At 48.9% G+C, this 11,362-nt stretch overlaps 1 protein-coding gene across 3 annotated transcripts in view; it reads right to left on the bottom strand.

Annotated features, from left to right (window-relative positions):
- The window catches only part of PTPA (protein phosphatase 2 phosphatase activator), a 267,104-nt gene that overhangs the window by 158,627 nt on the left and 97,115 nt on the right, over positions 1 to 11,362 (bottom strand). For all 3 annotated transcript variants that reach the window (XM_069237049.1, XM_069237050.1, XM_069237048.1), the window contains one exon: positions 6,627 to 6,727. In XM_069237049.1, coding sequence (XP_069093150.1) covers positions 6,627 to 6,727 — 101 coding nt within the window. The remainder of the gene's footprint in view (positions 1 to 6,626; positions 6,728 to 11,362) is intronic.

Below are 11,362 nucleotides of genomic sequence, written 5' to 3'. Positions count from 1 at the left end.
ACCTCCCAGACACGGACCCACGTCACGCCACAGACTCCAGCAACCACAGCAGTAGCACCTCCCAGACACGGACCCACTCCACACCACAGACTCCAGCAACCACAGCAGTAGCACCTCCCAGACACGGACCCACTCCACGCCACAGACTCCAGCAACCACAGCAGTAGCACCTCCCAGACACGGACCCACTCCACGCCACAGACTCCAACAACCACAGCAGTAGCACCTCCCAGACACGGACCCACTCCACAGACTCCAGCAACCACAGCAGTAGCACCTCCCAGACACGGACCCACTCCACAGACTCCAGCAACCACAGCAGTAGCACCTCCCAGACACGGACCCACTCCACGCCACGTCCACAGACTCCAGCAACCACAGCAGTAGCACCTCCCAGACACGGACCCACGTCACGCCACAGACTCCAGCAACCACAGCAGTAGCACCTCCCAGACACGGACCCACTCCACAGACTCCAGCAACCACAGCAGTAGCACCTCCCAGACACGGACCCACTCCACGCCACAGACTCCAGCAACCACAGCAGTAGCACCTCCCAGACACGGACCCACTCCACGCCACAGACTCCAGCAACCACAGCAGTAGCACCTCCCAGACACGAACCCACTCCACACCACGCCACGTCCACAGACTCCAGCAACCACAGCAGTAGCACCTCCCAGACACAGACCCACGTCACGCCACAGACTCCGGCAACCACAGCAGTAGCACCTCCCAGACACAGACCCACTCCACGCCACAGACTCCAGCAACCACAGCAGTAGCACCTCCCAGACACGGACCCACTCCACAGACTCCAGCAACCACAGCAGTAGCACCTCCCAGACACGGACCCACCCCACAGACTCCAGCAACCACAGCAGTAGCACCTCCCAGACACGAACCCACTCCACGTCACAGACTCCAGCAACCACAGCAGTAGCACCTCCCAGACACGGACCCACGTCACGCCACAGACTCCAGCAACCACAGCAGTAGCACCTCCCAGACACGGACCCACGCCACAGACTCCAGCAACCACAGCAGTAGCACCTCCCAGACACGGACCCACGCCACAGACTCCATGAACCACAGCAGTAGCACCTCCCAGACACAGACCCACTCCACGCCACAGACTCCATGAACCACAGCAGTAGCACCTCCCAGACACGGACCCACTCCACAGACTCCAACAACCACAGCAGTAGCACCTCCCAGACACGGACCCACTCCACGCCACAGACTCCATGAACCACAGCAGTAGCACCTCCCAGACACTGACCCACTCCACGCCACAGACTCCATGAACCACAGCAGTAGCACCTCCCAGACACGGACCCACTCCACAGACTCCACGAACCATAGCAGTAGCACCTCCCAGACACGGACCCACTCCACGCCACAGACTCCACGAACCACAGCAGTAGTACCTCCCAGACACTGACCCACTCCATGCCACAGACCCCAACAACCACAGCAGTAGCACCTCCCAGACACGGACGCACTCCACGAACCACAGCAGTAGCACCTCCCAGACACTGACCCACTCCATGCCACAGACTCCAACAACCACAGCAGTAGCACCTCCCAGACACGAACCCACTCCACAGACTCCAACAACCACAGCAGTAGCACCTCCCAGACACAAACCCACTCCACGTCCACAGACTCCAACAACCACAGCAGTAGCACCTCCCAGACACGGACCCACTCCACGCCACAGACTCCAGCAACCACAGCAGTAGCACCTCCCAGACACGGACCCACTCCACGTCACAGACTCCAGCAACCACAGCAGTAGCACCTCCCAGACACGAACCCACTCCACAGACTCCAGCAACCACAGCAGTAGCACCTCCCAGACACAGACCCACTCCACAGACTCCACGAACCACAGCAGTAGCAGATTACACATACAACAGCAGTGATTTTGTTGGGAGTGATGAGAGTTGGAACACGCATAGGTTCTTCCACCAGGAGCCTGGACGTGGTTACCTCGCCCCCGCCCCCCCCCCTTCACCCCGCTCCCCTCCGCGGTCTCTCATTGGACACTTGGGGTCCCTGAATCCTGGGTCTGCACAGCAGCTCTCAGTCCCAGTCCGTGCATCTCCCCACGCAGGGCACTCACTCACTCCGCCCGTCAGTACTTGCGCATCTCACACACACTGCAGAGTCCAAGGACTGAAGGATCACGTGCCCTGAAAACCTCCATGCGCCACTGACAATAAGTGCCTTCAGTGCCCACTCCAAGATCTCACTCTTGCTCCCTCACAAACACCCCCCTGCGCCCGAACTGACAGACAGGAGGAGGAATGCGCCGCGAGAAAACAAAGAGACAAACAAATTCACGGGCACGCAAACAGCCTGAGGGAGCGCAGGGTGGAGTAAAATACCGGGAATGTGCTCAGGTGCTGCCCTGACAGTTTCTGTTCAGAGGTGGACGACTGTGTTTCCTGTAGTGATGGGACATGTACAAAGGCACTGATCCGGACCGGGTTCGGGTCAGGACCTGAGGGACCGGCCCCACTTAAGCCCCTGGTGCATCAGAACTCCTGCAGTAATGTGCGCTGCTGCGCATGCGTGCACGTCTCCATCCGCTCCATCAGCTCGTGTGCACGGTAAGTGCTCCCATCACCGTGCGGCGGCCACAAGACTGATGGAACATGGTTCACCTCGGTCTGTAGAGTCACAGACAGGAAATGTGCTCCTTCTGAAAGAACGTGAAACCCACGGCACCATTCTGGCTGAAAGTCCATAAAAGAGTAAACAAGAGGGGGGAGGGGGACTAAACAAAAGAGAGGTGTGTCTCCAAAATGTTGATTTCCCATGTTTCACAGGAAATTTTGGAAAGTGACAAAGAAAAAAACGACTTACCGTAATTACACCAAACTTGGCAGAGTATTAAAAATGTACCCAGAAAGAGTGTTTTTTGTTGTTGTTTAGTATGCCCCCGATCAGCCATCTTCTTGAAATTCACGCTTAAAGGGGTGCCCCTGCGGTGGTCATGAAGGGGTTAGAACAATAGGTCTGCCTGTACTGTTGGCATCCTGAGAAGCTATGACTGACCACCTTTCGGGGGACTAGTCAATCCTGGTTGGCTAGTCACAACCGGCACAGTATGTTGCAGCGGCCATTCCAGGACTCTGGAACAGGATTCCTGTATTCTGAAAATGAATTCAGAAAAACTTATAACGGGGCAGTGTGGGGGCAACATGTTGCAGACGCCATTGCAGGACTCGGGGTCACGGTCCCCACTAAAATGCATTGTACCGAATGGCAGCTTTTGAGGGACACAAAATGGAACACAAAGGGTGATAACAGATTATAGTCACAATATTAACCATTTGTTGGAGGTACTAAGTTCAGAAATTATGTTGTGTTCTAATGTGATTTCACCCCATGGAAAATGATAGATCCTCTGCTGGGATTTAAGTAACTCTTTTTGAGAGAAAAGTGTTTTCTCTGCTGATTTTCTCAGAGGTTAGGGAAGGTGCTTGAGAAGCTAAAATTAGCATGTTTTCTTTAAAGTCCCGGGATCTTCCTCAGTCAAGTGACAAAATCTACACACTGAGTAAAACACTTAAGAGCAGCACGTCAGTTAATCCTGTGGTGTCCTAGTGCAGCGTCCCACAGTACACTAATGAACTAGAGCGCTAACATCTGCATGTATGATAAAAGCGTGGCACACCTGAAGCCATCTTGGTGGAATCAGAGCTGTAAAACATAGCATCCCTTTAGAAATGACCAAAATGAGGGGGTTCTTTTTGTCATAGACATTATGGTCAGTCTCTAGCAAGCTAAAATGAGGGCATGCTTTCTATGAGTTCTCAAATGTATTTCTCACCCATGTGGGTAAAACATTCAGACATGCAGTCGAAAGGCTCTTTCAGCACCGGCAGCAGTCTGTCAGCTAACTCCCCAGTGTGCTCTGATAAACAACTAGTGCACCAACGTTTGTATTTATGGCAAACATGCGGCACACCTGAAGCCTCTACCTACCCGTAAACCTTAAGTCACCCTCACCTTACTTTACTAATACCCAGCCTCAAACCATAAAATCACCGTCAGCTCCCTTATCTACTCACACCCAAACCCCTGTTTCAAAGAACATAAAAATGTTATATGTAGTCTACTGCCTGCCTGATGACAAAAAAGGCAAGTCAACCACTTTATCCCATGCAAATATAGTATCACCAGCTCCTCTTACCAGCCTGCACCACTGAAGACGAAACCCTACTGGGTGAGCTAAGAGGTGTTGCAAAAAAATTAAATAAAAAAAACTCATGCACCCAGAGGCCTCCAAACAACTTGCAGTCCATCATCGCAGGAGTAGAGACTCAAACAGCAGAAGAAAAAATAACTTGAAAGCAAGCCTTCAGTACTTATGCCCCAAAACTGTGGAATGAGCTAATTCTGTGCCGCTGACTGTCCCTTTGCAGGCAGACACATTAGATAAGCTCGCCTCTTCAATATTTCCCAGTTGCCAGCTAGCTGACTGACTGACTGACCCCTGCTTTCATCGATGCTTCTGGAGTGCCACCAACGGCACTGCTACCCCACACCCACCTCTTAAAAGTCATTGGTTTTATGCCCACCTACAATGCTTTGAATGGCTGCCTGCATACTCTCCAACTAGGCATGCCCAATACATACACCACTGATATATAGATGACTCTGGTGTTCTCTGGACTTACAATAGGAATCTGAGCTCAGTCAGATAAGCTACACTCCCAGACTAACATTAGGGTAGAATGGTGTGTCTAGGATCCTGGTGCAGGAGAAGACATGAAGATACCAGACTGGTGCACAAATGGTATCCGGACAGAGACTGTATGCCCCACAGCAGAAACACACTAGTTTGCACAGGACTCCAGGGTATGCACCGGATCACCTTCCAGGCCCAGACGCAAGGCAGTCTAAGGGCTTTACTATTGATTATTGGCCACATCAGAGGTTTCAGAGAAACACATCATAAGGTTTTGAAGACTTATCTTGTCCAGGCTGCCTGAGCTCAAAGAAATCCCTCCGATTCAGCCCTCAAAGCGACCCCAGGGGAAGATGAAGACTAGGAGGGGAAAGCACCCTAGGTGGGGTTTAGCTCCAACAAGCGAGTCTTGGGAACACAAGTGATCCGAGTACATTATTTATGAATCATTCCAATAACTAAAGAGGTTTCACAGCATTGAGACACAAACAGAAGACTTCAAAAATCAAAGGAGCCCCAGCAGCCATGGGTCTGCTGAGAGTTCTTCTGAATGCAAGATGGTGATTGACTGTCCTGAGCTGTGAGGGCTCTCTCCGGCGTGGTCTCCTCTTAATCCGATGGATTTGAAGGATCTGAAGAAGAAGATTTCCAAAGCAGAGGGAGGGGTCCACGAGTGTATTACCAAGGTGATTATCAACCTCGGAAATCTTGCGCACACAAAATGATATGGGAGGCCGACAACATTTAAAATGCGCCGGTTGTCAGTTTGCAACAAAACAAAAATACTGTGAAGGGAATGTACTGTCCTGACTGCCAAGTTGTGCACCCTTTGCAAGGTGGCCAACAAATACAGGAAGAGACTGAGGTCCAGGTTATTGCAGTGATCAAGCGTGACTAAAATACGTGAAGTAACAATGGTGGTATGATGGTCCTTTGGGAGGAGCTTTCTGGTAAGGCAATGCAGGAGCTGGGTACATCATTGATCTGTGCCTTCAATGATAAACGTCTGATCCAGTGAGGAGCCTGAGAAGGTTTTCTTTGGTAGCCATTACCAGTGGTGCGACTATGCACAGAGACCACAGGAAACTCTTCCAGCAGTTGGTTTATCTGGATTGAGCTGTAGGAAGATTAAATGACCAGACACATAGCAGGGAGATGAGAAAAAGGCACTTTTCCTTTTCGTATTCAGCGTGTTCATAAAAACCCTAGAAGGTTTTAATCTTGTGATGAAAATGCAGCAGAAGGTTTCCAATGCGGTAAGAGATGCAAAGGGGGTGTCTGTATACTTTTGTGGAGGTCCCCACGCAAGTTGCACACACTGACGACAGTTCAGAAAAAACACAATTTAAGGGATTGCAACTTTTAACTCCTAAATTAAATTATTTAGGACTGTCCAGAAGACGGAGAAGCTAAAGGATACCCTTCCCTAAACTGTGTTGTTACTTAGGGCAGCCCTCCCAGAACACAGCCTCTCTTTCTTCAAATGAAGAAGGACTAGGGATGAAGAGACAAAGGGTGGTGTCTGCCAGGTCTCAGGCATCATCTTCTGAGTGGAGTGAGTGATGTGGATGGAGAGAAAGGCCAACAGTAGGACTGCAGATGCTTGAACTCAACCGCAGCGACTTCAGACACCTTCCTTTAGCCTACAAACAGGTTATTTCAAGTAGAACATAGTTTCGGAAATTGTGTGATGAACAGAACAACATTACACACTTAAAAACAAGAAATGCATACTAAAGTATAACCCACATGATAACTACAGCAACAATTTGGGTGTTTCTTTTAGGTTCCAGCAAAACTTCTACAAAGTTAAGTCTCTCTAAAATTACCCATTTCTTAAGGCAATACCTTTGTTATTTTACTTTGTTTCGTAACCTCTAGAGATCATGGGAAATAACGTTTGCTCAGTCCCCCTGCTCACCTGAGTAATGAAGAGGATACACTCAAGAAAAATATAATCTTTGTGGTTCTCGTTTACCGCCTTCTCGTCCACAAAATGTCGCGGCTCCAGAGTGGGGTGATCTACAAAAAAACATCATCAATAAGACAACTGCCAATCAGGAAGATAAAAACATTCTTCCTAAAATAGAGAGGAAATAACTCCTTTCTACATCTCAGTCATCCTCAACCAGAGATGAAGCAACTGAAATCCAGACCTGCCAACATCCTCCTGCCAGAAGAAATGTACCCTGGAGCTAACAATGCTTTATCTACCCTTCATTACAGCAATCTAGCCCTGGAACCCACAGCGCTCCAGCCACCCTCCATCGAAGCAGCAGCCTTCAATCGCACAGGGCAGTGACCACTGGACCAGCAGAAAAGAGCCAACCTAGATCCAACTGCTCTCTTGACAGATTAACCATGGAACCTGCAGATACAGCCAGACAGCCATCCTCTAGCAGACAGGAACTGACCCCAGAACCTTCAGATACAGCCAGACAGCCATCCTCTAGCAGACAGGAACTGACCCCAGAACCAGCAGATACAGCCATTCTCTGGTAGATGGGAACTGACTCAGAACCTGCAAATACGGCCATGCTCCAGCAGACAAGAAATGACCCAACGAACCCGTGAAAACAGCCATGCTCTGGCAGACAGGAACAGACCCCTAGAACCTACAGATACGTCCATGCTCCAGCAGACGGGAACTGACTCCTAGAACCCACAGCACTCCAGCCACCCTCCATCGAAGCAGCAGCCTTCAATCACAAAGAGCAATGATCACTGGACAAGCAGAAAAGAGCCAACCTAGATCCAACTGCTCTCTTGACAGATTGTCCCTGGAACCTGCAGATACAGCCATGCTCCAGCAGTCGGGACCTGACCCGTAGAACCTGCAGATACAGCCAATCTCCAGTAGACAGGAACTGACCCATAGAACCGGCACATAAGGCCATCCTCCAGCAAGCAAGAAGTAACCATGGAACCTGCGAATACTGCCATCCTCCAGCAGGCAGGAAGTAACCATGGAACCTGCAAATATTGCCATCCTCCAGCAGGCAGAAAGTAACCATGGAACCTGCAAATATTGCCATCCTCCAGCAGGCAGAAAGTAACCATGGAACCTGCAAATATTGCCATCCTCCAGCAGGCAAGAAATAGCCATGGAACCTGTGATTACAACAGTATTGGAACTATCAGATTCACAAATTTGAATCATTCCCCGTCATCAAGATGGGAGTCCCCAGTACATCTATAAAGTAGTGTTAAAAAGGTCTAAATCAGAAGGCCCTGGGCCCATCAGTTTAGTATTCTATTAGTCATTCTGAAGAAAAAGACTAAACCTGAGCCTCCACCAATCAGGCGACAACACCCTGTAAAACACTCCTGAGAGAAGCTCCAGTCCCTCAGAGTTTCTACTGCACATCGTCCTAGTGAATCTCCACTGAGCTCTGCTCAGCTCTGTTTTCTGGATATTAAGAAGATTTTGTCTCATTTCATCTGTGTTCTAAAGTTATTTAGACCATCTCAGAAGACTGCCACAATGTCTGACAAGGAAAAGAAGAGTTTATTCAGACCATGTAAAACTTGCGGTTAAAAAAAAGTTACATTCTGAGGACCCACACCAGAATTGTATCTAATGCCTCTATCCGGACCGTAAAGGAATGTGAGGTATGTCATACCTTTTCCACCAAAACTTTGAAGGACAGTGAAGGCAGACTTAAGTTGGCTACAGAAACTGAAATCTGGAGAACATCCAGTTTCTGATTGGGACAGTGAGGACTTCTCTTCTAGAAGATCACAAAAGAGAGAGAGCACCTCAGGTAAGATCCTTCCCAGAACAGCCTAAAAAAGGCCTGCAAAAAGACCACCTCAGGGTCTTACAAAGACCGTAGCCTTTCTTCTCCTCACAGATCCAGCTATCATTCATTCATCTAAGGAGAAAAAAAGAAAAAGAAAAAGAAGAAGGTGCCTCAAGTACGGAGTGGGCTAATAAGAAAATCCTCATCAGAACCTCCTACACCACCTATTAAGGTGTGTCACACATTTAAAAAGCCTCCCTCCGCTCCACCTGTTGTCAGGCCGTCTGCGAGGATCCCACCATCGACAACAGCTTCATCGTCGAGGGTGCCAATGACGACTTCACAACCGGGGACGATAGCTGTCGGTGGCGGCACCGAGGACTTCCACACCGTCGATGGCAGTGATGATGAACTATCCACCTTCGATGAGAACATGGTCATCGACATCATCGATGAAGACTTACACATCATCATCATGGTTGAAACTGACGGTGATCGTCGCTTCTAGATCTGCCTCTGTTCAGACGATGACACAGTCGGCAGTGGCCTGAACTTCAAAGCCATCAACGATAAAGACCTCGTTGACGACAGCCACTCCACAAACGATGAGTACAACAGTAACAGTACCACTAGTGGTTCAACCGTACCGTCAACGACCCCGTTGACAAGTGAAAAAAGCCTAACAAAAAAAAGTGAAATTAACCCCAGAACATACTTCCTTAAGCAAGATAACTCCATTAATACCAGCCCAGCTGCTGGAGGGAGACAACGATTCGGATGATCAGGGACCCTATGGAACAGCACATAGTCCTTCTCAACTGAATATAAAATGTCAGAATGATGAGAAATAATGCTAGGAGGAATATGAACCGCAATATTTCACAGCTCAAGGGCAGCTTTGCCAAGAAGGAATAGTCTACATGCCCAGCTCCCTAATTTCAGACCTGCAAGTCATGGTGACGGATTACAGAAAAAGATTCCCACCCACTAGTGAAATAGCCCTTCAGTCAATTCCACCTGTAAGATCTCCAACACATCAAGTGACCACCCCACTCAAGAGGCCTACATCCTTACCCTTGACTGCCACTCATACACCTACCACAGCCCTGCTGCAGGACACGGACACCTCAGAAGATGAGCATGAAGAAGGTGAGCTACAAGAGGATCACACAGAATTGGATCTCCATCATCCCCTTCGCCCATGAAAGTGGACTTGCCTCCAGAGAACTTCGGGTATTTTCAGAATTTGCTTGAAAGGCCCGCACAAGGATTTGCATTTCCGATGCCATCCAAGGCAATGGATTGTTTTTTATACGACTTCAAGGAGCCGTACCTAAAGTCTGTACGCTCCATGTCTATGGTCAGTCACATATGGGAAGAAGGACTGAAAGTCATTCAAAATCCAGGAACAGTCACAGCAGTACTCCTGTGTCTCGATCAAAAATATAAAGCTCGACAGGATAGCCCAGCCATCTTAACTGTACACCCTCATACAGACTCAGCAATAGCACAAGCAGCCCAAAGGAGATCCAAAAACCTTTTCACACCAATTTTAGCGTCTCCTGCCAAGGAAGGGAGATGGTTAGATAACATCGGCAAGCTATTCTCCTCAATGTCAAGCCGAATTGTAAGAGTTGCTAATTCTCTGGCTGTCTTAGGTACGTATGATAGGCAACTATGGGCTGCCATCACCCCTATTCCCAAGTGTCTCCACCAATCCAAACTGGAGGTCAACAAAATGAGTCTCAAAGGAGCAATAGAGAAAGTTCCACCGTCTTGGAGGGGGAAGGATTTGACTCCAGATTCTTTCTCATTCACAAAAAATGGAAAGGGTCGAGACCTATCCTCGATCTCAGTGATTCAAACAACTATCTGAAATAACAATCATTTCACATGATAGCTTTGCAGGACATCCTCCTCCGTTTAAACCATGGAGACAATGTGTCCACCATGAATTTGAAGGATGCATATTTTCACATACCAATCCATCCTTCCCACAGATAGTTCCTAAGATTCCCTGTAGCCGGCAGCCACTATCAGTTCTGAGTTCTGCCATTCGGTCTAAAATCAGAACCCAATGTTACTTGTGAAGAGCCTAGCAGCATTCTTGAGAAGACCGACATTGAGTATTCCCACACTTGGACGACTGTCTTGTCAAAGCAAAGTCCTTCTCAGCAGCGCGAAAGTCAACAAGGAAGTGCACTGTCCTGCTCAAAAGCTTGGACCTAACCATAAATTGGAAAAAGTCCAATCCTCAGCCATCACGTACAATAACTTTCTAAGGGGTAAACCTGAACACCAAATCCAACATAGCCTTCCCCACTACGGAAAGACAGCAAAAGCCAATTGCCTTGGCAAAGTCAGTTAAAAAAAGAAAATAAGTTTCAGTACACCTTTACAAATCGTTATTGGGAATGATGTCCTCATGCATCCCGCTAGTACCATTCTGCAGACTGAAGTTGCGCCCTCTCCAGGAACAGCTCAACCTACAATGATTGAAGTCACAGGCAGCTTCGACGAAGTCAAGATCACTCCGATCATGATCAAAGTTCTGGACTGGTGGACTCAGGAGGACCACCTATCGATCGGCCTCTGTTTCCAACCTCTGCCATCTCCATGGGACATCACCACAGATGCCTCATAAAAAGGTCGGGAGCATTTCTGCAAGACCTACAAATCAGCGGCAAATGGCCATCACCTCTTCGGAGACTACATATCAACCTCCTAAAGCTAAAAGCAGTTCAACTAGCCTTGCAGGCGCACCTTCCCAGGATAGCCAATTCAGAGGTGTTAATAAGAAAGGACAATACCATCCAATGCATTACCTGAACAAGCAAGGGGGTACAAGATCCCTTTTCCCGCCCAGAGAAGCACAGGAGGTTAGGAGATGGACCGAAAGGCATGAGATACTTCT

This window comes from Pleurodeles waltl, chromosome 6 (assembly GCF_031143425.1).
Source record: "Pleurodeles waltl isolate 20211129_DDA chromosome 6, aPleWal1.hap1.20221129, whole genome shotgun sequence".
Classification (NCBI taxonomy): Eukaryota; Metazoa; Chordata; class Amphibia; order Caudata; family Salamandridae; genus Pleurodeles; species Pleurodeles waltl.
This window is presented reverse-complemented; position numbering and strand designations above follow the sequence as displayed.